General features: G+C 45.0%; 2 protein-coding genes across 2 annotated transcripts; one reads left to right on the forward strand and one right to left on the reverse strand.

Moving 5' to 3' along the window:
• The first annotated feature begins 1,866 nt into the window (after positions 1-1,866).
• arhgef38 (Rho guanine nucleotide exchange factor (GEF) 38) lies at positions 1,867-18,776 on the forward strand. Its single transcript, XM_061829956.1, has 14 exons — positions 1,867-2,367; positions 9,094-9,278; positions 10,108-10,225; positions 10,314-10,461; positions 11,442-11,459; positions 11,530-11,729; positions 11,818-11,948; positions 13,406-13,510; positions 13,590-13,694; positions 15,142-15,513; positions 15,604-15,741; positions 16,479-16,680; positions 17,317-17,606; positions 18,113-18,776. The coding sequence occupies exons 1-14, from the start codon at positions 2,028-2,030 to the stop codon at positions 18,293-18,295; spliced, it is 2,535 nt and encodes an 844-aa protein (XP_061685940.1). The 5' UTR covers positions 1,867-2,027; the 3' UTR covers positions 18,296-18,776.
• Positions 18,777-19,236: 460 nt separating this feature from the next.
• On the reverse strand, positions 19,237-26,048 carry ints12 (integrator complex subunit 12). Its single transcript, XM_061830372.1, has 7 exons — positions 25,743-26,048; positions 25,340-25,504; positions 24,089-24,235; positions 22,563-22,741; positions 21,244-21,403; positions 20,977-21,123; positions 19,237-20,250 (listed from the first exon to the last, which is right to left on the reverse strand). Exons 1-7 carry the CDS (start codon positions 25,881-25,883, stop codon positions 19,678-19,680), a joined length of 1,512 nt encoding a protein of 503 aa, XP_061686356.1. The 5' UTR covers positions 25,884-26,048; the 3' UTR covers positions 19,237-19,677.
• Between the last annotated feature and the right edge of the window lie 97 nt (positions 26,049-26,145).

Below are 26,145 nucleotides of genomic sequence, written 5' to 3' on the forward strand. Positions count from 1 at the left end.
GATGATACAGTGCACAAAAAGCTAATTCTGTATTTTAAATATATAGAGGATACATAACATTAACCTTAAAATGGTTTCAGAACATCATCATCATCATCATCACCTCCCCTCTCTCGCGAGAGGCTGGCTGCTTGAAAAGTAGATCTTGGGGTAAAAAAAAAAAAAAGTCTGGGAACCCCCGCATCCGACTTTGGTTTTCATGCAAAGCCGCTCCTAGAGAGACATGATGTAACATTAACGCCCCTCGGGGAATAAAGATGTGCTTGCCGACACTGGGTGTTTGCATGAATCTGAATAGCATTATGAACGATGTTCTGCTCATCGAAGCAGCGCGACTTTAATGGTGCACTCATGTGACATCATCACTATTTGCCGTCGTGTATTTATGGCACACACGCCCGGCCAGTGATTGCTTTAATGCGGTGGGAGTGAAACTGCTGAGCTCGCGTTACACACTTTCAATGGCGAGTAAATGCATCCGTTCATTGTGCTCATAACCTGCTCGACCTGCCTAACATTGGTGCGCAATTTCTCTTTTTTAAGTCAATTGTTTTTAGTTTATTTATTCATGTGAAAACTAGCATGTGAATTGTTTTTTTTGGTGTCACTGAAAAATCTTTATTTAACAGTTTGTGGTCACAACATGATCTTTTTTTTTTATTTGTGTTCTATTTTATAATATATATAGCATTGTAATTGAAAACACTAAATATCCAAATTTATAATCATACGGGCATGCATTATATGATGTCAATCTATAATATATTATTATTATGTGTCCACTGCTCTGGGTGGTGGACACTCATTGTCATCAGACCTGTTTGCATGTCTTTTGGATCCCGCCTAGCCTTGCCTAGCCTAGCCTAGCCTAGCGTTTCTGTGCCTCAGCCTTGTCGGACTGCTACACCATGTATGACCCAATTTCCGGAATAAACTACAGTGAACATTATGCCTCTTCCTCAAAGTCCTGCATTTGGGTCCGCCCCCATACCGGTTTGTGACACAAGTACTATTATTACTTTAATTATATGAATGTAAAAAAAAAAAGTATATATATATATATATATATATATATATCTCCATCCATTTTCTTTGCCGCTTATCCTCACAAGGGTCGTGGGGAGTGCTGGAGCCTATCCCAGTTGTCAACGGACAGGAGGCAGGGTACGCCCTGAAATGGTCGCCAGCCAATCACAGGGCACATGGAGTCAAATAGCCACACTCAGAATCACACCTAGGGGCAATTTAGAGTGTCCAATTAATGTTGCATGTTTTTGGGATGTGGGAGGAAACCGGAGTGCCCAAAGAAAACCCACACAGGTAGGGGGAGAACATGAAAACTCCACACTGGTGGGTCTGGGATTGAACCCGGGACGTCAGAACTGTGAGGCCAACGCTTTCCAGCTGAGCCACCGTGCCTATATATATATGTGTGTGTATATAATATACATTTAGATTATTGCAATGGTAATCTCCCTGTAAATATGTAATATGCTTTGTATATTATACTATTGTATTATATACATTTTACTTAATCCCCTGTAAATATGTAATACGCTTTGTATATTATATTATTGTATTATATAAATTTTTTTACTGAATCAGTCAGTTTAAGAATATGAACACAATTTGATTTCAATTCTACATAAAATAATGTTTGCACTAATCTATGTATTATTTAATAAGTCACAAAATAATATTGAAGACAAATAAATGACAAATATGTGGGCAATTTCAAATAACGTTTTATGAGAAGTCATGGCATTTAAAAAATTAAATGCAGGTTATAGTAAAGTACATAAAAAACCTGGAAAATATCTAACATTTGAATTCATTTAATTTTAAACTAGGGGTTATTAGTATTACTGTATTACCTTATTACTATCTTGTTATTACACTTTTTTTTTTTTTTACAAGTGGAGGTCACAAAGGAGCACTGACATTCACACTGATGTTTCTAGCTTGGAAAAGTTTTTAAAGGGACGTCACTTCCTACAGCAGAGGGGAGGCGTGCCGGCACAGCTCTCATGTCAGGTGGACGTGGGTTGGGTGGAGCCTCGCTACCTACCTGTGCAGAACAGCGCACAGGGGGAAAGAGCGCACCTGCTGCGGCTCCTCGGGCTGCCCTTTTATTCCCAGACGAGCTGGAGGGGAAGCTCGCCATGGATGCCAAGGAGGCCGGCGGGCCCGAGAAGAACAAGGAGAAGGCGATCAAGCGCAGGAACCGGCCTGTGTTCCTGCGTTACCTGGAGAGGAGGAAGACCGACAGCATCGTGGCCGGCGACCCCTGCGCCGGTGACATCAACCTGGGCACGCTGGTGAGGCGCAGTCAGTCCGACAAGACAGAGTACAGCGCCAAACTTAAAGGTAAGGGCACTCACGACAACCCCCGGGGGGAGTCGTACAACTATGGCAACAACCCGCACACATGCTCCAGACAGCCTGAAAACATCTTTGCGACGCGTCGGCTTGGAATCCTTTAGATGACAACTAGTTTCAAACAAAAGGACTCAAACAGAGCCATGGATACTGCGCACCTGGTTTGTTCCTATTAGTCGAAGATACTCCCACAGGGACGGCGGATCCACATATGCAAACCGCGCAGCAAAGTGCGGCGCACACCAGCTGGTAAACAAGCCGTACACTGTGACAGTCAAGCTTTTCGCAAATGATTTCCAGAGGCGGGAGGAAGCCGCGCATGTCATAAATAAGTCAACTTTTGACCTTCAAGTTTCAAAGGAGTTCTGAGTTATTGTGGCCAAAATCAAGCATGTCGAGTCCCTGGTGGATTTCATGCAAGTTGGGCTGAGCCGGTGCAGTACTTGGGATAAGCAAGTCGTAAGTCGTAGAAGTCGGACCATGTCGTCCCACGTGGGCCACTCTGCACTCGGTTAGCTGTACAAAAACATTCTCATGCAGTTTTCAAAATGGCAGTCTCTCTATTGTCAATGACTTTATTTTCTTCTCCTTTGATCACGTAACAAACGTGAAGTCTGGTTAATGTTTGACCAGCTATTGGTGAACTTGGGTCTTGGTAATTCATTTATTTTTTTCACTGACAGATTAAGTTGGATGTCGTACTTTGAGTTACAAACATTGCATGGTGCCATTCCTGATCGCATCAAGAGCGTAATCTCTAAATCCCAATGTAGTACCGGCAATGTCCAGAGCGTACTCTACGATATTTGCTTCACAGAGTGGCCTTTGCAATTCGTATTGGTGGGTTGCCATGTTTGCACGCACTATACACATCCACAAAACTTGAAAAATTCCCTTGAAAATGTATATTTTCAAACATAAACACATGAGATTCCTCCAATCATATAGTTCATAGTCCTGTCTTTCATTGGTTTTAGCCAGGCAAATCCCAAATCCTAAAATGACCGTCTTGAGTCCGTCTCGAGCCCCTGAGAATTTTGCTGATTTGAGTCGCCCGAAAGAACGAGCTCATTCTGCTGACGTCGTGGTTTTACGCACGCACGTGTTCCCAGACAACCTGCCCGTGAGCGTCAATGGTTGGGAATGCCGCACTTCAGGCTAAATGAGTGACATCACCCCTATAGCCAAAACTATGTCGGCTTTCCTGCAACACTTGTCCAGTGCGTCGGCCTTTTTGTTTTTCAAACTCTCTCCTCGTTTGCTTGTCAACTGATAAGACGACTTTCACACACATACAGCATACGCACGCACACAATTTATCAGCAACTGTTTACGGTTCACTTGACTCCTCTCCACTTCCTTTTGGCAATTTCTGTTTAGGCCCGACAAACCTGCACAATGGCAACTCTTGTTGTTTTCAGTAAACCTGCCACCCGCCCCTGTTTTGGCTGTGGCCCCCACGCGCGCGCACGCACACGCACTAACAAAGCGTATTACTTATTTACAGGGATATTACCATTGCAAATATTGACTGAGCGATGACTTCACCAGAAAGAGGAAACACGTGAGCGTGCCAGCTCGCGACTGAAAAAGTTGTCGCCCGCCCGCCAGACAGGTTGGTCGACCCGTGCAACCTGAACTCGGAGTCGAGCTATGGGCTATGCGTTAGTACTACAAATACTATTTCATAGAAAAGTCTGCTGGCACATACCAATTCTTTCCTTTCGGCTTGTCCCGTTAGGGGTCGCCACAGCTTGTCATCTTTTTCTAACCATATCTCGTGCATGCATCCTCCTCTCTAACACCCACTGTCTTCATGTCCTCCCTCACCACATCCATCAACCTTTTCTTTGGTCTTCCTCTCCCTCGTTTGCCTGGCAGCTCCATCCTCAGGACCCTTCTACCGATATACTCACTCTCTAATCTCTGGACATGTCCAAACCATCAAAGTCTGCTCTCTCTAACCTTGTCTCCAAAGCATCCAACTTTGGCTGTCCCTCTAATGAGGTCGTTTCTAATCCTATCCGACCTGATCGCTCCGAGGGAGAACCTCAACATCTTCATTTCTGCCACCTCCAGTTCCGCTTCCTGTTGTCTCTTCAGTGCCACCGTCTGTAATCCGTGCATCATGGCCGGCCTCACCACTGTTTTATAAAGTTTGCCCTTCACCCTAGCAGAGATTCTTCTGTCACATAACACACCAGACACCTTCCGCCAGCTATTGCAACCTGCTTGGACCCGTTTCTTCACTTCCTTACCACACTCACCATTGCTCTGGATTGATGACCCCAAGTATCTGAAGTCGTCCACCCTCGGCATCTCCTCACTCTGGAGCTTCACTCTTCCTCCTCTGCCCCTCTCATTCACGCACTTATATTCTGTTTACTACTCACTCTCTCGCCTCTGGACATGTCCAAACCATCGAAGTCTACACTCTCGAACCTTGTCTCCAAAACATCCAACTTTGGCTGCCCCTCTAATGAGCTCATTTCTAATCCTATCCAACCTGCTCACTCCGAGCGAGAACCTCAACATCTTTATTTTGTGGCACCTCCAGTTCCGCTTCCTGTTGTTTCTTCCGTGCCACCGTCTCTAATCCGTACTGTTTTATAAACTTTGCCCTTCACCCTAGCAGAGATTCTTCTGTCACATAACACACCAGACACCTTCCGCCAGCTATTCCAACCTCTTTACTTCCTTACCATACTCACCATTGTTCTAGATTGTTGACCCCGAGTATTTGAAGTCCTCCACCCTCGCTATCTCTTCTCCCTGTAGCCTCACTTTGGTGGCACATTCCAATAATCGGCTTAAACTGGGAGCAATTTCCCCTCCCTTTTCCCATTAAAGTCAGCAAAAGACCGACGTCTCAACTCTCGTGAGCAATTGTCACGTGTACTGGGGTGTGTTAAGAGTATTTTTTTCTCCTGGTATGTTTGAAAAATGGTTGATGCTTATGACGTCACCATTTATGTTAACGCTGTTAAGAAGCAGTAATGAAATCCCAGCCGTGGTGTGGACATGGTTGTCTGGCTCGCATCTGTTTTACTTTTTTACTCCATCACTCGGAGCCCAAGCATAAATACAAAAAATCAAAACGCTCCCTCAGAACAAAAGTACGACGCAACCCAAGTCTCGACGCCGACTTTGACTAACGGGCCATGTTCTTGACATCACTGTAACATGACAGCATGTAAAGTTGCTGTTATCGCGATTCTTATTCTTTTACACTTGGCTTGAACAGATTCATCTTGAAAACCAAAGTACTGCAGTATCTCAGTCATATCATATTCCCAAAAAATGCATTTCTACAACAAAAGTCACCCCGCCAGACACAATTCGCAGTGAAGCAAGTCAACTTGTGGAAATGCTGATTTTCAAATAATCGCTACAGGAAAAAAAAAAAAAAAAAGATTTGTAGTGTCAATGATCAGGTCTCAAAATTCTCAGCCGTTGCCAGGTCCTATTGAGGACATTTCGGAGGGAAGAACCCAGTCTGACATATCATTTTTCTCCACGGAGGTACAGGATACACCAAGCCTTGTATTCCTGCCTCTTGGACCCCTTTCAACGGGGCCAGGCAGTGAAAAGCCCTGGATACACTTTCATGGGAAATCCTGCTTTTCGAGCCACAAAAGGGGGAAAAAAATGGACAAAGAAGTCCGGATGTGATCTGCAGAACTTTTAATAGATCATATTAAATGCTTCGCAACAGTGTAAAGCATCCCGGGAATGCTGAAATTGGATCCGGTTTCAAGTACAAGATGGTGTTCATGCCAAAAAAACAAAAAGAAGGGGCTTTTTGTTCACACGCCATTCGCTTGGCAACTGTTTTTTTTTTTTTAATTATTGAAATATAATACATGTTAAACATGTATTGAGTCACTGAGTGGGTAATGAAAGTGCGCTGTTTAAAGATTAATAGTTTTTTGTTTTAATCAGTACCAGATTAAACTATTTTCCAAATGGATGAATTTTGGCTTTTGTATGATTATCGGCAAAATGCGATGTTTGAGTCTCGATAGTTTTGCCGTGACATCATGCATTTCTGGACACAGCTGCGGCCAGACGTGACGGAGCTCGATGCAATGTACGACCTGGTGCTTATTGAGTTGATAAATTTGATAGCCAACGTTAAAAAAAAAAAAAAAAAAAAAGTATTACCAGAAGGTGTTTTTCCTGCAGCAATACAGGTGCGAGGAATAAAGCGTCAGTTCACCGTTTACCGGCATCAATTTGTCATCGTGAGACTCGGTTGTTAAAGAGAAAAAAATTGTGGCTCTCACTTAGCAGCAGTTGTTTTCTTGGCTAGATACCCCATTAATACATCCGTATTTGTTCCAAACCCTTGGTTGAAGCAAGGCTTAAATGCTAAGCAACGTGAGAAAATGAATATGTACGCTACGTGCAGTATAGTACATTTCTCAATTTTCAATGTTTACATTTTAGTTTCTGTGGTACTGCATGCGCACTACAGAGGAATAAAGATGATGAGCCACACAATGAAGTTACGGGAAAGAGTAGTGGAGGCTAGACTCAGGACAGAAGTAAGTATCTGCGAGCAACAGTATGGTTTCATGCATAGAAAGAGTACCACAGATGCATTATTTGCCTTGAGGATGCTCGTGGAAAAGTACAAAGAAGGTCAGAAGGTGCTACATTGTATATTTGTAGACCTAGAGGAAGTCTATGACAGAGTACCAAGAGAGGAACTGTGGTACTGCATGTGCAAGTCTGGTGTGGCGGAGAAATATGTTACAATAGTACAGTACATGTATGAGGGCAGCAGAACAACAGTGAGATGTGCCATAGGTGTGTCGGAAGAATTTAAAGTGGAGGTGGGAGTGCATCAGGGATCCGTTCTGAGCCCCTTTCTGTTTGTGGTAGTCATGGATAGGCTGACAGATGAGGTGAGACTTGATTCCCCTTGGACCATGACGTTCGCAGATGACATTGTGAGCTGCAGTGAAAGCAGGGAGCAGGTGGAGGAACAATTACAAAGATGGAGGCACGCACTGGAAAGGAGAGGAATGAAGATTAGCCAAAGTAAAATAGAATATATGTGCGTGAATGAGATGGGCGGAGTAGGAAGAGTCAAGCTCCAGGGAGAAGAGATAGCGAGGGTGGATGACTTCAAATACTTGGGGTCAACAATGCAGAGCAATGGAGAGTGTGGTAAAGAAGTGAAGAAATGGGTCGGAATAGTTGGCGGACGGTGTCTGGTGTTCTATGTAACAGAAGAGTCTCCGCTAGGATGAAGGGAAAAGTCTATAAAACAGTACGGATTAGAGACGGTGGCACGGAAGAAACAACAGGAAGGAGAGCTTGAGGTAGCAGAAATGAAGATGTTGAGGTTCTTGCTCGGAGCGAGCAGGTTGGATAGGTTTAAAAATGAGCTCATTAGAGGGACAGCCAAACTTGGATGTTTTGGAGACAAGGTTCGAGAGAGCAGACTTTGATGGCCCGGGCACGCCCAGAGGCGAGAGGGTGAGTATATTGGAAGAAGGGCGCTGAGGATGGAGCTGCCAGGCAAAAGAGCGAGAGAGAGGAAGACCAAAGAAAAGGTTGATGGATGTTGACAGGGAGGACATGAAGACTGTGGATGTTAGAGAGGGTGCACGAGATAGGCTTAGATGAAAAAACATGACACGCTGTGGTGACCCCTAATCAGGACAAGCCGGAAGGAAAAGAAGAAGACATTTTAGTTTCGTGCTACACATTTCATTTGCAGCTACGGATTAGATAGTGAAGCATGCAGCCGCTACCGTTATAATGCACACGAGCGATGTACGACGCACGGCAGGTAGCAGTCAGCAAATGGGGCGAGACATCCCCTCAAAATATCCACACTCTACTACTCTTTGCGGCAATGTGTTTTTGTTATTCAATAAAAGTAAGACGATGTGGAAACTCAAAAAAATTGCAGTACATCAGTAGTTATAGAGTACTCAATTCCCCGTGTCTGGGTCTGAGTCTCCAACTGCCATTTTTTTTTTTTTTTCTTGCAATGGTCCATCCCAGTCAGCCAAGATGTCAGTGTAACACACTCACACAGGAAATGGCTACATTGTTTTGTGAGCAATAATCATTCAGTGTATCAACAATGTGTGTACTTGGAAAGGTGTGCACTTATTGACGGTCTCCGAGCAGATGGAATGCCTGAGCACGCCGGGCGCATCACATCAGCGGTGCGATTCGTTCCGTAACGTGACACGATCCCCTTTGCAGCCTTCCCCATGCCCTCAACACCCCCCCCCCCCCCGTCCCCCGAGCAGGAAGCCGTGTGTGTGGCATCGATTATGTGGCGAGGCAGCTTCTCTCTTGCCTGAAGTGAAGCGCACAGATGTCGCAGTCTGGTTAGGCGGCGTGAAAAAAAATACTGCTGTGAGCCTGACTGGCATGTTAAATGAGGCCTCGTGGCGTTTCAATCACAATAATTAGTGCACCGTGAAATATTGCAGCAGCTCAGAAAGTCCCCCCCCTAACAAAATTGGCTTTCGCTGATGCATCAGTACGTTGGCATCTCCCTGCATGGGCTAAAATCCTTGCAATATTTGCAACATGTATCGCAATCGCTCAAGTCATCGCAAAACAAGGTCACAAGTACCTCGGCGAGCATCTTAAATGGACAACGGAGGTCCTTGGATGTGTGACAGATGCGCTAACCGCTACAAGACCACGATCCCCTCGCTAACGACAACTGTTCTTCCGCAGAAAAAATGGCGCCGCACGACTTGTCCACTCCGACCTCGCCGGCGTTGGATCCAGAGGAGGTTCGTCTGAGGAAGATGAACCGCAGAGCGAAAGTCATCCAAGAGCTGATGCAAACTGAAAAAGACTACCTCACGGACCTGGAGTTGTGCATTCAGGAGGTGGTGCAGCCTCTGAGAAGTGTTCAGGTGTGTTATTGTTTATCGTAGTCGCTGTGCAGGTTTTCTTGGTTAGTTTTTCTTCATCAAAAGGAGTATCTGAGATAGTTGGAACTACAGTACCTTCTTCTTATTTATCCATCCATCAATTTTCTACCGCTTTTCTGGGTCGGGTCGCAGAGGGAAGTAGCTTCATCAGGGATACCCAGACTTCCCTTTCTCCAGCCACTTCTTCTAGCTCTTCCGGAGGGATCCCGAGGCGTTCCCATGTCAGCCGAGAGACATAGTCTCTCCAGCGTGTCCCGGGTCGTCCTCGGTGTCTCTTTCCGGTGGGACATGCCCGGAACACCTCGCCAGGGAGGCGGCCGGGAGGCATCCGAATCAGATGCCGCAGCCACCTCATCCGGTTCCTCTCAATGCGGAAGAGCAGCGGTTCGACACTGAGCCCCTCACGGATGACCGAGTTTCTCACCCTATCGCTAAGGGAGAGCCCGGACACCCTGTGGAGGAAACTCATTTCGGCCGCGTGTGTTCTTCTTATCCAATAGTTAGCATTTCACATATTTGGCCATGGACATATTGCATGACATCACTTTTGGAATTCATGTGTATCGTTTTTGTTATTACAAGTATATAAACACTTCTCAGATGTATACCACATAAATTATGGATATCCCCGACAGCATTGTATCTATCTTTAAGACCACTTCAAGAAACCCTCCATTCACTTCAATTCCAGGTGTACAAAGTTTCAAAGAGGTGAAATAAAAAAGTTGTAGATATCTGGAACTTGTACTAAAATCAAAGTGTCGGTATTTCAAACTGGAGTTACAACGTTCTCGCCAATGTCTCATGTTAGGTGGTCGACGTGGATCGTTTGTTCACCAACATGGAGACAGTGTGCGAGGTATCAGCCGCACTGCTGAACAGACTTCAGGAAGCCATATCGGACCCAGATCCTGAAGCTGTCATTATAGGTACATCCCCCTCCCCCTTCCTTTACGCTTAATTGCTGACTATTCCAGGTTATTACAAGATCCGGGAATGTTTGTTTTTATCGTGAAGGAGAAGTATTCATCCAGGCAAAGGGAGCCTTAGAGGACGTGTACAAGATTTACTGTTATCATCACGACGACGCCAACACGTCGCTGGAATCCTACGAAAAAGAGGAAGGAATAAAGCAGCATTTCATCACGTGTGTATTAGCAATGAAGTAAGTGCAAGTACTTCCTCACAATATTCATACTAACTACAGCTTCCTGATACGGTGGAAGCTCAAAGGCTGAAGGGCACAGGATACTGCGGGGCCTCCGATTTGTTTGGGTTTTAAAACAAATGTGCATTTTGGTTCTGGTTCACACGCTGCCTGCCGAGAAGGATTATTATTATTTTTTTTTGTTTTAAAGCTGTTTCCTCCCTCCCCACCCTTCGACCTTCCTCCCGGTGTCGTACGGAAACTTACACCCGCAACAAGGTGCTCTAAAGTGACCAAACCAGTGTGAAGTCGTGGCCCACACGCAGGCTGTCAAGTGAGACTTTCACCCCCCTCCCCTTCTGTTTTTTTCTTTTTGCTCTGAAGTGGGCACACAAGTCCCCGGTCCACATGTCGGGCTGAACCAATGTGCTCAAGTTCATGCATAGAGGGGGTAGGGTGACACATGCTGCATGCCCAGGTGCATCACTGGGTCTGTTTTAGCCACACCACCCCCCCAAAAAAATTTTTAAACTTAAAAAACAGGAAAACAATTTATTGCTATAGCTACACAATTGATTACTAGAGTTCGCAGTCCTTGCACATTTGCAGCAGTTATCTTCAAAGATGTATCATGCATTTGCAAACAAATCACTGAATATTAGTGGATATTTAATTATATTCATATTTAACCTATGCCGGATCGTAACACCGGACACTTGCTGGAGTCCGTTCACGTCACACGCAGTCGTGCTCACCATTTTTGGCATCCATGAAGTTTAAGAACTGAAGGTTTAATATCTCATGAAGAAAATGAATCCATCCATCCATCCAAAAAAATATCTTGCTTAGGCTTCCGTGAGGTATTCTGTAATAGTTCGATCTGATGCCGCATTTTAAGTTCTCAAGGTCGTTTCATTTTTGAGGTTCCACTGTGTCATGAAATTACCAATAAGAATTGAGTGTAATATTCAAATGTTATGTCTTCCTTTAAATTGCAGGAAACTCTACGACCAAGTGTGAGTATCTCGAAAATGCCAACAGTCAACTTAAAAGGCTCCATATCAGATGAAATGTTTTGCGTCACAGAGGGAAGCCCAACCTGCTGGACATGGGCTCGCTACTCATCAAGCCAGTCCAGAGAATCATGAAGTACCCTCTGCTGCTGGGCGAGCTGTGGCAGGCCACACCCGAAGACCACCCCGATTTCCGGCCTCTGCAGGAAGCCTTCACCGCCGCAAAGATCATCAACATCAACATCAACGAGTTTAAGAGACGGAAGGACATAGGTGAGGTGACGACACCTGCTTCGCGAAATACTGCCCACCTCGGTGCAACGTGATCTGTTCTTTGCTGTTAACATTTTTGGCTTTTCAGTGATGAAGTACAAAAATTCAGAGGACGAAGGAACGCTGCGTAAACTTCACAAGTTCAACATCCACTCCATTAGGAAGAAAGGTGACCGGTTCGCAGGTTATCTCAAGATCCTCACGGGAGTTGAACCACAGGTAAGAAAAAACAAACCTTCGCAATTCATTATGTTCTCGTTTAAAGGTCAAGTGTCATCCCTACAAACATTTTAAAATAGATATTGTCATGAAAAATACATATAACATTATTCACTTCAATGTCTATATGAAAAAATAAATATGAGCGGAGAGCGCGTCATCCACGCGCAAAGTTGCGGAAATGTCACCCAAGTGGTCGCCATATTGGCTGAATCCCTTGTCTGTGACGTCACCCGGGACATTCGCCATTGAAAACACGCGGTGCACCCCAACTACGGGAGACAAACGCTCCCCGTCTGACACGGAAACTCTTTTCGAAGAAGAGAACATCACACAACGAGTGAAGTTACCAGAGCAACAGTACGCTATTATTTTGAGCCATATTTAGATGATGTGCGATCACAGCCAAACCGCCTCCCCGTCCGATCCACTTCCACGGCGGAGATGAGCCATCGCGGCCTGGCGTTGTCGGCTGAGGTGGTTTATCATGGCGCCGAGCGCCGTGTTGTTCATCACGGCCGGCGGCGGCTATGAACAAGGCCGTAAAGCGGCCCGGCTCCGCGCCATGATAAGCCACCTCCGTGCCGAAAATGAGCCACCCCGCCCGGGGCGCCGCGTCCGCCGTTCAAGGCTGCACGTCAGGCTCGCGGACGACGGCGGCTCTGAAGAACGCTGCCGACAATGCCGAAGTCAGCCGCGTGCGGCGACAATGCCGTAAAGCGCCCCGGCTCGACGGCGTTGTTCATAGCTGCCGCCGTCCGCGTTGTTGTCGCACGCGGCTGAATGCGGCATTGTCGGCAACGTTCTTCAGAGCCGCCGCCGTCCGCAAGCCCGACGCGCACATCGATACATTTAGCATGGCTGTCGTACGTACGCGGATCTTTTGTAACGTTATGAGAGACGGATTAAGTGGTCCGCCCCAATCTATTAGTTTTTATAGTGGCTGTCGACACACCTACCTGTCATTTGGAACCAACAAAGCTCTCGTCCATTGCACCCGTGCAATCCATTTTTCACGCCCTACCGGGTCTCTTGCAAACTTATGAAGGGTTAATTCATCCTCGCGAGTGTTCAAGCAATGTCCAGGAATGCAACGAGCCAGCATTTTGGCAAACAACGAAGGAACGAACGAAGGAACAACGAACTACCTTCCCGGAGGTAAAACTAATAGAAACAAACGAGTAGACTTGAGGGCGGTCCTGCCATGTACGTCACTTCCTGCTTCTTCTCGAAAACAAATCCCTCGAGAGGATTTTCATGGCGGGAGTTGCAAAAAGCTGTGTCAAAATCATGTTTTGTGGTGAAAAAACGCATGGGTCCATGTCGCCTGCCGTTTTTTCATGAATAACATACTAAAAATCATGCATTTCATGACAATGGCCTTTTAAAAATGCTGCCTACTATTTTGGAATCCTTTCTGGGTCCAACAGTTTTGTGGCTTTTATTTCCACCTGCAGGTGAGAGATGAAGTGTTCGACAGAGAGGAAAAACTGTTCAGGAGCCTGGAGAAAGCCGTTAGGCAGCTGGTCAAGAATGTCCTAAGTTACCTGCAATACACTCAGGTCGGTTAAATCTGAAAAGTTCAAAATGTGTGCCTTGCTTATCTTCTTCCTCATGCTTTAATATTTGTGTATAATGTAGGAGATGGTGTCTGTCGCTGTTAACAATGTCCACGAAATGGAGAGCATCATTAACAAGCCAAACGGGTCGTCGCACGCGAAAATGGACGACCCTTATGAGCACTATGTGAGTCGAAAAGCCCACAAAACACTGGTGATGTTTCAAAATATGATTTATTTGTGCTCTGGCTATTTGTTGACTCCTGATCTTCATTTGAAGTCACAGAAAAACGTCCTTGGCTTGGTTCTTTCCTGAGGGGACCTAACCCTCGTTTTCAGGATTTGAGGGCTGATGAGAAGAGTCCCCGTAGCTCAGTGGTTAGAGCACTGGTTTGGTAAACCAGGGGTTGTGGGTTCGTATCCCACTGGGGCCTCCACTCCCTGAGAAGGGTTTCGTCAGGAAGGGCATCCGGTGTAAAAATTGTGCCAAACATATGTTCTGTGGCCACCCCGACAGGGACAAGCCGTAAGAAATTTACTAGGGTTGATGACAAAACCTGTATATTTTAAAAGCAATTATGAATCAATATAAAACAAATGTGAAGTTACATTTTGAAGATGTGAAGAGAGATCGGATTGGCGCTCAGGAGGAAGTGAACCTCCTCCCATGAAAAACCCCAAAGAAGACGTTCTCTGGTGTGTCAGCTCGTAAAGCGTTGGCCTCACAGTTCTGAGGACCTGGGTTCAATCCCGGCCCTCCCTGTGTGGAGTTTCATGTTCTCCCCATTCCTGCGTGGGGTTTTCTCCGGGCACTGCAATTTCCTCCCACATCCCAAAAACATCCCAAACAACATTAATTGGACACTCAAAATTGCGCGTAGGTGTGATTGGGAGTGCGGCTGTTTGTCTCTATGTGCCCTGCGATTGGCTGGCAACCAGTTCAGTATGTACCCCGCCTCCTGCCCGTTGACAGCTGGGATAGGGTCCAGCACTCTCCGTGACCCTCGTGAGGATAAGCGGCCATTTTCATGGCATACTTCTGTGGTGGAAGTTGGAATAAATATGACCAAAAGCCAAATAAAAAGTGATTTCACGACTGCACCAAGCCTTCTGAATTAAATTTTCCTTCTCAAAATGGTTGAATTCTGAACTGATGGACTTTAGTTTCCAGTTGGTTCCAAATGTCAAATTCCATCGTCCAAGACGTTTTCAGTCGTTTATATTTATGAAAGCTTTTAACATGGTCATCAGAAATCTTAAAAAATGTAAATGTGTGACCCTTTGCTCATCTTCACCACGTAGATGGCCGCTCGTTGACGCAGTAGCTCGTCGCTTATGTCTGCGAACATCTTGTTACCATTTAACAGTATTTGCTCAGTAGGCCTTCCAGGTCATTTCATTCTCAGGGCACTGAATGCATCACAACTGGATTGTTCTGGTTGTCTGAGATGATGTTTTGCCTCTCCTTCGAGGAGGCTTCATCAGTTCATGCAACAAAGCTTAGCAAGGACTAGCCTGCCCGTCCTGATTATCGATTGATTCTGTGCCCTCCGCATGGCAGCTCAGTAGGTGGAGATGTCTGGTGGCCGCATAAAAGCCGTTCACGTTTAACTTCGGATGTTATCTTTTTGCAGAAAGACAACATGGAGCAACTGGTCCTGGCCCCACTCTCATCTCTTCAGGGCATGTTCACTGCACCCCAGAAGCTCATCCAGAAACGTTACGACAAACTGCTGGATTATTGCAGTCGCCTGGAGCGCTCCTCTTTTTCTTCCTCGTCCTCGCCGTCCACCTCTTCCTCCACCCCGTGCCTGGTATCCGTAGACACGCCCGGCCCTGCCAGGAGGGACTACGAGGCTCTCAACGCTTTGCTCGTGGAGGAGTTGCAGCAGTTCAACACAGCGGCTTATGCCATCCTCACCAACTGTGTGGTGCATGTCGTGGCCTTGCTCAGAGGCCTGATGGAGGAAATACTGCTGGGTGCTCCCTCCATACAGAAACTACCGGTGAGCAGCACCCCCAGAAAACTGAGAAATACAGTACCTTATCACGCATATCTATTACATTAAAATGCTAATTTGCGGAATCTTTCCCAGGCTCCATTGTCTAACATCGCCGAGGTGCAAAACAGCATCATGGATGAGCTGAACAATCTGGCGTTCGTCAAGGAGAATGCACAGAAACTAATGGAGCGGAAAGTCAGCTTCGAAAGGCAGCGAGACAAGAAAATAGCGGTGAGATAAGCGGTCACGGAAATAATTTGCACGTACGTATTCCCGTTTTGAGGTTCCGTCCAATTTCTTTGCCGCACATTGAAGCCAATTTAGAGTCTTCAATTAACCTCAACATAGTGTAAATACTGAAGAGAATCTTGAGTCTTCCATGCGTACAGGCTGTTTGCGTAAACAATCGCAATTTAGTTTCTCAAACAACACTTAAGACAATTTCAAGATGAATGATTCAATGATTGACGTACATGCTCTCATAAACGGTGAATATAAATCAGTATTCAACAAATCTGTCATTTATGTTGTTGGACTGCGGAAGGTCAAGCAAATGGTTTTTTTTTTTTTTTTTTTTTAAAAAGCAAGAAGCTGACCTTGATTCAAACTTGTAACATTCCTTCTGTGAGGCAACAGCGTTAACCACTCCTGGCGGTTGCGAGGTTCCAACAGTTCATTTTCAAGATCGTCTGTCTGGAGGTCAAGTTCAAAGTCCCTCATTTTCCCTTAAAGAGTTTCACAGTTTGGTGGAAAATTCCGAGTGATAAAGATGAACACAAAGGACACCTCCAGGTGGTGATTAACTGGGGCAATTCCATGCTCCATCAGGTCTCAGCTATTTACATTTAAAAAGCTCTCTCTGTAATGTTTCAAAGTATCTCTGGAGGAACTCCAAACCACCTGAAGCTCCACATGAGCACCGACCGCACAGTGTGCCGTTTCACAAAACAACAGTTGTTGTCTTCCAGACGTCGGAGGTGGAGCATCAGACGGAGGAACAACGCGCCCGACTGCTGGCCGAATATCCCCCGAGTCGTCTGTACCTGTTGAAGAGGAAGTGCAATGGCTGCCAGGAGCAGGACCTCAGCCTGCTGGAAGGGGAGCTGGTGGCCTTGCTGGAGGACACAGACCCCCTGGGCAGCAGCAGTCGATGGCTGGTCCACACCGGAGGCAAGTGTGGGCTCACGTATGCAAATAAACCCGCAAGTTACAGGGAAGGCACGACAAATTACGGCACACAAAACCAGGTGTAGCCAAATCTCTGAATAGGTAGAATTCTGTTGACCATTCAGCAGAGACAACTTTCTTACAACGAAGAGCGAGTCCCAGGCACTCTAGCGATAGCTGCCGAAAGCTTTGCTCTTTCCTCAGGAGACCCGATTTCTCATAACAGAACAACAAACCACAGTGCACTGTCAGAAGTGCTGTTTGAGAGTCAAGAAGCCTCACTAGCTAACAAGGATAAAATATATTTTGTTTTCTCTGTGCCAACGCACTCGAAGAACGACAGAATTGTGTTTCCCCCTGGGATTACAAGAATCCCCACAAATTGGTGACAAATACGCTTAACTCAGAGGATGTCCTTCTCTCTGCCTGAATTTAGCAAGATTCTGAGTGCATCTTGCTGCTACAACAGAGCAATGCACCATTCTTACGATAAATAAGATGTAGCAGACTGTACTCTGCTGTTCTTTGCTTGATAATAATGGCCTCCGTTCCACACTCTAAAAACTGAAAAGGCTTCTGTATGTTGTTCTTAAGTCTGCATGTACGGAAGTCATAAGCGTTCCAATCTGTTACAATTAGGTGGGCAGGGATATGTGTATTCCACGTTCTTGAAGCAATACAACCCTCTGAGGGACTCGCAGCGGGGAGGCCAGTCAGCCAAACAGCAGCAACAGCAGCAGCAGCAGCCGCCCGCCATGGCCGACGAAGACTTTGACAACCTGAGCCTTTTCGTGTCGGGCGGTGGCAGCAGCGGCCTGCGGCGCTTCAGTCTCAACGCAACCGACAGCAGCTCCATCCTTTCGGGCCTTCAGGATGAGCTAGACGCAGCGGACGACTTGGAGACTTCGTTTGACGCAGACGCTCAGCAGGTATGCATAGATACACACAAACTGGCTTGATACAGACGTCAGGGAGTGCTGTGCATCAGTAGAGGTGCTGGTGCAAAAATCTAATATTACAGCACCACCTAGTGTTTTAACTAGCATATTGAGGACATGGCAAGCAACACGTCCATGCCTTCAGCCCACCAGCCCAGCAAGTATCCCATCTTCTATAGCACTTATCATGTTGAAGTTTGCCGGAAGACTGGACCCTATCCCAACTGACTGACAAGCACACTCTTAACTGGTTTCCAATATGGGAAACTGATTGAATGGGACGCTGAATGTAGGGGGAAAAAATGTCTGCTATGTGTACCACCAAACTAATGCATGTTTCCTGTTAGAAGAGTCCAAATTCTTGGCCTGTATGAAGACTATCATCCCCTTGTCTGTACAAGACTTTGATTAAATTGAGCAGTGATAACAAAGGTTATTGGGACATTTAAAAACTCATGTTACAGTATTCTTCTTGGGTTTTTTTTTTCTCTCCACAGTACTATGCTGTATATGCATTTCAAGCCCGTTGTGCCCAGGAGCTGACCTTGCAGGAGTACCAGCATGTACGCATCCTGCAGTTTAATGACCTGGGTGGTAATAAGGAATGGTGGCTAGCTGAGGCCGATGGCCAGAGGGGATATGTCCCAGCCAACTACCTTGGCAGGATGTCCTATGCATAAAAAAATAACGTTTAAAAAAAATCGTGACATCCTACATACCTATCAATGTTTCACTGACTGTTTCAACTGAATGTCAAATTTGTGCTTTGTGAAAACAAAAACTTGAGATCTTGTCATATTGACAGCGTGACCAAATGAAGAACCGGCGATGAATTGTTATAATGCAAGCTGCTGTGATGAGCACTTTTACTTTAACTGTTTGGACGACAGTGTTGCCCTTGGAAGTCATACTTGTGAAGTCAAAACTTTATATGAACATATTTTGGGACGTAATATTGATTGCACGTGAAATAATCTATCGAAGTTTAATGTGAAAAGAAATACTCTATGCGTCATTATTTTTCAATCAATCATTATTAAATATTCTTTATGAAAACGACTCCTGATATTTATATTCATCGTTTTTTCCCCAATTAGATCCACCATTGAATGTTATATCACAAGACTGACCAATAGTATTGATTCATTAAAAAAAAAAAAAAAAAAACACTAAATTTGAATAATGGCGGTTTAGGCCTGACACTAGCTAGTTACTAGTTAACATAGTGTTTCACACGCAAAAGGTCCCCGGTTCAAATCCGGGCGGAAGGAGGCCCCATAACACAGTGGTTAGAGCATTGATTTGGTAAACCAGAGGTCGTGAGTTCGTTTCTCACTGGGGCCTCCACTCCCTAAGAGGTGTTGCGTCAGGAAGGGCATCCGACGTAAAAACTGTGCCAAACAAACATGAGCGTTCATCTGAGATGACACGCTGTGGCGACCCCGAACGGGACAAGCCGAAAGAAAGTTTTAGGCCTGATGCTAGCAATCTGTGGAACTTTAATAGCATTTGAAGGTTTAAAAAAAAAAAAAAAAAAAAGGAACAGACACTTTAGTACGAGAAAGGATGGGGTCCCTCCATAGACACGAGATCACGGACACAATACTCTTGATACTACATCTGCAGTGTTTAAGGATTTATTTCACCCTGCATCAGCCGCTGCTTCTACAAAGCAGTACAGTTTAGCTCAGTCCGCAGTTGTACGGTTTGGAACAACAAATCCTTATTTGCCTCCTGTTTCCACTGCAGTTTGGACTGTAGGCGTAACGGTGATCTCTGTAGATGTGGACTATTATATAGAACGCTGCGACAAAGAAGATGAACGTGGTAGAGATCTCTTGGTTTTCAGTTTTGCGTCCTTGCTATTATATTCCCAATGCTGCACGAAAAGACATTAGTTTGTTTCTTCGATCAAATAACGGACAGTGTCAAACTGGAAAAGCGTTAATGTACGCAACGCCTATGAAAGGTACCGTTCACAACTTGACAAGGGAAAGTACAACAATCCGTACTATACCAAACGGTACAGTCTATGTGTTGGAAACGGCTTCACTACCTCTGCTTATTTCTTGAGCTTTTTCTGTGCTGCTTTCTTCTTCACAAGGTGCAATCGTTTCATGGCGTTGAGCTGGGACTCTTGGGATGTTGGCGCTTTTTCACCCGGTGGAACCTTGGACCCATTCCCATTGTTTCCGTTACTTCCTCCATTATTATTGCCCCCTGTGCCGCCAGCTCCTGGACTCGCCTGGGAGCTGCCAGGTGAGCCCGCCCCCGAAGACGAGGCAGAACCCTTCACCTGGTTCTCGCTGCTAGATGAACGGTTAAGCGGCTGCTTGCCCAAGGTCAAAGGTGGCGGTTTCAGAGAGACCTGGCTTGACCCATTTCCGTTGCCCGTTCCGGGGATCTTGGCGGCCCCGAGTCCGGACTTGTTTCCGGCAAGACCGGAGAGACCAGCTAGTTTCTGGACAGGTGGGGTCGGCATTGCCTTGTTGCTCCCGCTTGGTCCTGAAGAACCGAGTTTGGCGCTCGCGGTAAGAGATGGAGTCGTCTTAGCGCCGAACGCGGCCCAGCCCGTTAGACCGCTGCCTGATGAGGAGGAGTTGCTGCTGGTGGGATTGGCTGATGTTGTGGAAGTCTGCAAATGATAAATCTATTAGTTGTCATCCACAGATTAGTTTACCTTTTCGACTGCATATCATTTTCAGATTGATAATACGGGCTGGACCTTATACCATTTGTACAGCCTGGACAGGTTTGTGAAAGGGTACTACCGCAATTCCCGGCCTACAGAGCGCACCTGGTCATAAGCCTCACCGGGTACATTTGTAAAGGAAATACCATTTGGTACATATATACGCCGCAGCTGCGTAAAAGCCGCTAGTGCCCGCATTGAAACACGAGATATTTACAAAGAAAGACAGTAAAAAGAGAGTTTAACGCTAGCGCCGTTGTTGCACTAATGCTGGCTGCGCTCATGCCACACTAACGCGAGCCCCACGCTAACAAGGCTAGTTGAAAAAAAAAAAAAAAAAAACATCACAAAAATCCCTGAGACAAGTCATAAACACGCTAGCGCACTGCGAACAGGGCCGGCTCGGTAAAAGTCATTTCCTCGGCACATATATTCCACCAGTAAAACTCTTACCTTTTCCGCTCGAGTACCCCCTTGCGGCCGTCAGAAAAAATGGACAAATTAGCCGCATCACCCCATAAACCGCAAGGTTGAAAAGTGTGTGAAAAAAGTCGCGGCTTATAGGCCGGAAAATCACGGTAATTGGAATTTGAGCCAAAAGCAACTGCACAAAACCAAAGGCAGCAAGCTACCTGTATGTGAACCACTACATTGCCATTTGACACATACCTTCACTTCTGTCCGTTTGAAGGCCAGGAAGGTGCTAGTGGTGTCCGGCTTGGTTTTAAATTCTGTTTTTTTCACCAGCATGTCTTTTATAACAACCGGCGCTGACGAGGCGGAAGCTGGGGAGGGCTTCTGCGGTGGCTTTTGGGCCTAGTGCAAACAAAGAATAAAATCATCATGGACAATAATTAAACCAACAAGGAAAGGGTTGCCCTGTGCGAGGATGGCACAAATTCCTCAATGTGCTGGAGTTGAATGAATGCTTCTCACCATGCGCTTCATTTGCCTGGTGCAACGTGCGCAATACCACACCAGCCTGGGGTCATTGACTTCTTTATCCGTCACTAGAGGCTTGTGGCAGTCCTGATGGTACAAGTTATGGCACTCCTGACACTCTACCAGCTGGTTTCCCATGGAGACAGTCATTTGTCTGAGTGGAACAAGAAAAGACGGGGGGGGGGGGGGGGGAGTCCATTCAATCCATGTGCATGTTCAACTAGCCACACAGAACTTTGAATGACAAGTACAGTACACAGAAACTAGAGGTGAGGGAAAAGCAGTACTGTAATATGAAAAAATACTGGAAACTACTAATGGGAAAGTCAGTAAAAACAGAAACTTACACATTCAACACTCAGTTATAAAACATTTCTCACTTGTGTTGTCATCTCATAATACTTCGCTATGAATCAACTGATTTTAATCACATTATGGTAATTTCCGGCCTAGAAGCCGCAATTCTTCTTTCAACCCTGCGGCTTATGCGGTGATGGGACTAATTTGTGCATTTTTTTCTCACGGCCGCAAGGTGGCACTTGAGTGGAAAAGGTAAGATTGAGACCGGTGGAATATATGTGCCGAGGAAATGACTTTTACCGGGGCGGCCCTGTTCGCGCTGCGCTAGCGTGTTACTGCCGTGTCTCAGTGATTTTTACTGGTATGTTGTTTTTTGTTTTAACCGGCCTTGCTAACTCGGCGGTAGCGTAAGTGTGGCGTTAGCGCGGCGGCGCTAGCGTTAAACTCTTTGTGTACCGTCTTTCTTTGTAAATATCTGGTGCTTCAATGTGGGTTTCACTTTTACCGTTTTTTTTTTTTTTTAACCAGCCCTGTTACCGCTTCACTGGCGTTACTGACGGATCTCAGTGATTAGGTATGTTTTTTTTTTTTTTAACCGGCCCTGTTAGTGCTGTGCTACTGTGTTGCTACTGTGTAGCTCCTGTGGTAGTTTTTTTTTTTTTTTTTTTTTTTTTAAATCGATTTTTTTTTTTAAACCAGCCCTGTTCATGCTACCGTGTTGTTACTACGTTAAGCTAAGATAAGGTATTAAAACTTTGAAAACTCTTTCTGTGTACCGTCTTTCTTTGTAAATACCTTGCGTTTCAATGTGGGCACTTGCGGCTTTTACACAGGTGCGGCTTATGTATGGACCAAATGGTATTTCCTTTACAAATGTACTGGGTGAGTCTTATAATCAGGTGCGCTCTGTAAGACGGAAATTACGGTATTGTAGTTAGAGGTAAGATTTTTGTCATTGCATAACTCTGCGACACCCACAAATAATATAAACCATGTCAAGAATGAGCGCATACCTGCAAACCACGCACGCCAGGCCCATCTCCATGGCGAAGTCATCAGCGTTGGTCTCGTCGTAGTCGCTGATGTTTGGTAGGAGATCTTTGCTCGTCTGCACAGTCACTGGCGACGAGCGGTCCTGTTTCTCCAAACGGGGCTTTTTCGGAGGGTCCGCGTCCCCCATGTCAAGGCGAACCTGTTGTCGACGATGAAAGTTCGAGTCAATCCCATCTCATTGTGGGAGGCAGGATACACCCTAAACTGATTGCAAGCCAATTGTAGAACATATAGACAAGCGTGTACACTCAAAGTTTCATCTATGGACAATTTAGAGTGTTCTTTCATGTTAACATACGTCTGTTTGTTGTAGAAGAAAGGCAGAGTACCAACACTCAACCCGAAATTATACAGATATTCGTTCCTTAAAAATTAAAGCCCTTTTCACATCGACTGATTTACCTTTTCCAGTGACTGACAATTACTGTAATTCACATAACTATATAAAACATAAAAAAACTGCATTTTAATTGCCACAGTGACAAAGCAGTTACTTGACTGTGAAATAAATATCACTTTTTAAAAACGCAATGATAGCTACAGTATTAATACTAAAATAGTTGAAAAAAAATCCTTTCAAACACACATGGAATTAACCCATTATTGGGCAGGGTGGCAATTTTTTGCCTTATTGAGAATAAAAGTCTCCTAACAGGCCACAATCAAGGAAACTACACTTCTTTTTCGTTTATGGTTAAGTTATATGATAACTTTACTAATTTATAATCTTGTGTCAAAAATGGGACGCTGCCCACGAGAGGGTATTTGGGTTTTCTTAGTAGATCGTCCCAAAAACAGGAATCAGATTAAAACACTGAAATATTTTGATATATGAAGGATATAAGGCGTGAAAATCATGATGTCCCAAAAATGGGACGCTGCTCACGAATGGGTTAAGATAAAGTCAAGCCAGTTTTTAAAACCTAAAAACAATGTAAAAGAATTTCAGACACCTCTAAAGAACCAGAGACAAAAAAAAAAAGTAATAAAAATACCCTACAATACCTTAGACCACGGGTGTCAAACTCATTTTTGTCGCGGGTCACATTGTACTTACAGTTTATGACAAAAAAAAAAAAATCTTTAAATGCCTCATCATATTTACACGTGAAATTTCTAAATACTTTTTAATCAGAGATCAAGTGTAATGGGATTTTGAAACATTATTCATATTTGGTAACACAAAAATGCTTATAACATCTCGTTATCATTTATTATACATGACGATTTGATTTTTTTTTTTTTTTTTACAGATTTTCACAAGACTCGTGGAAGTTGCCTCCGCAAGCTGCATAAAATCATGCGGCGGGCCAGATCTGGCCCCCGGGCCTGGAGTTTGACCCCTGTGCCTTAGACAATTATAATTTAATCTGCAAAAACGTGAGTATTTAGGGAGAGTTAATGTGCATTAGAGTGAAACCATGCAACTAGAAAAAATGGTGTGGTATATAAACGAGTAGCCACCGTACATCGACATGCTTCATACCTTCTCCGATCTCCTGTCGGTGTCCTTCTTGGTCTTTTCAGAGCTGGATTTGCCCCCTATGCTGGAGGACGAGGAGCCGGAGGAGGACTTGGAGTCCTGTTTGCAGAAGCTGAGTTTTGAAACGGACCCCTTGGACACCTCCAAATCCTGAGAACCACGAGACAAGATTACTTTTTCATCACCGAGAGATGACAGCATATCGCGCAAGACCTCACTTAAGGAAGCATCAAAGAAAAAACTGCGGGGAAAAATCAAAATGGCTATTCACAGAATATACAGCAGAATGTTACGTGAAGAGGACTGATGACCGCTCCGCCTATCTCCTGGCAACGCATATTTTAATATATTGGGTCTTCGGGTTACAAAAAAAATCCTACAGTAGTAACATAAATTGTACATAAATTGGAATGTGCTGTAGTATGTCACTAAGCTGTGTTAATACAGCTGGAAAGTGTTAAGTATGGTAAATGTCAGAAAAACATTTCTATTCCATAAATATATAAAACAATCAATGAAAAAACAGTAAATCGAAAGGGACAAGCTGAAAGAAACAATGAAATAAGCGATAACTTTGCAACTCGTATTAAAATTTTGGGATGACAGTTTTGTCATATATTTAGGGTTTAACCTATTATTACTGTACATGCTATTCAGACAGGGTCTTTCCCCGTGAGAGAATACATATAGAGGGTTGACTGTTATAAGAGGCATGCCAGAAAAGATCCAGAACTGGTGCCACGAAAGATAATTCTTCAAACCAAACTACACCTTTTGCCCTTCAAGGTAATGCCCCTGGAGGCTAACTCGTGACCTCAGGCTTTCTCTGCCAAACCTTCCTGCAATCCTGGAGGAATCCACTTTTATCATTGCCAGAGGTATAAAATGTATCCCCTTGATTACGCCCTTGACCTTGGGACACAAAGGATGGAAGACGAATCACAAAAAGCCAGGGAAGGTGAATAGGGAGGTTGTTCCAGCACGGTGATGATCTTCTCGGACAGGAACTGTCAGATGGTTGGGGCATGGTAGAAAGGTGGATTATCACGGTGAGGCAGGCACCATTCTAATTGCTTTACTGCCACTGAACGGAGACATGTTGGTTAACCATCTAACCCATATTAAAGGGAGAGAATTTGTTGTTTGCATTTGTGACGGCAGTCCTTGGATTTTTCTGACACACTTCATACAATGGGAACAGTTCCCCAAAACCACGCTATGGGAGAGTAAATGGGAGTCCCAATACAGACGTACTTTTTGTACCAGGCGATAGGACGTGTCACTCCCTCTGGAAAGGGATTCGTCAAGTAGGGCTTTAAGCTTCTCGGCAGAGTCTTTGCTCTTGGAATGGAGGTAACTCAGACCCTTCAGGAAGATGGGATCGAGCTCCAGACTGACAGGTCCAGCCATGGCTTTACACTGAGGACAAAGCGGAAATTCCTGCAATTATCAACAATTGTGATATCATGTATGACAGCAAATATACACTACTACTCGTCTTATTATTCTGGGTGGCAAACGAGTATGAATATTGGGATGAAGAGTTTGCAGCACCGGCTACTCAAGCGCCAGTATCGTGGAGTGAAACCACAATGGCTGACGTTCTTAGCAAAGATACGTCGGACAAAATGTAAAATTCACCGTTTAGCCATATTACCTGAGGTCTACTCCCAGGTAGAAATCGTGTTGGTTGTACCAGTGTAATAGTAAAATTACGTTCAAGCAATTCTTTGTATTTTAACGGATTCTTCCTCAACACTTTGCCGGTGTCACCCTCAAAGTTGTCCGACATGCTCATGAGGGCGGAACTCTTGATGAAACGTTTTTTCCCGATTTAAAAGTGACACATGCGGCACATTATCCAACAATGATTATTAAATATATATGTATGATTTTTTTCAAAAATGCGTCAGGGAGTCTGAAATGTGGTTAATATGGGTTGTCTTTTTACTAACGGCGATAGGTGGCGCTTTCGTGCTTGCAGATTTCAAGATGTGGAAAGCAGAAGAAGCAGAGGCACGCATACCCGGAAGTTTTTAATCACAACGTGGGTTCACCGG

This window comes from Syngnathoides biaculeatus, chromosome 9, assembly GCF_019802595.1.
Source record: "Syngnathoides biaculeatus isolate LvHL_M chromosome 9, ASM1980259v1, whole genome shotgun sequence".
Lineage (NCBI taxonomy): Eukaryota > Metazoa > Chordata > Actinopteri > Syngnathiformes > Syngnathidae > Syngnathoides > Syngnathoides biaculeatus.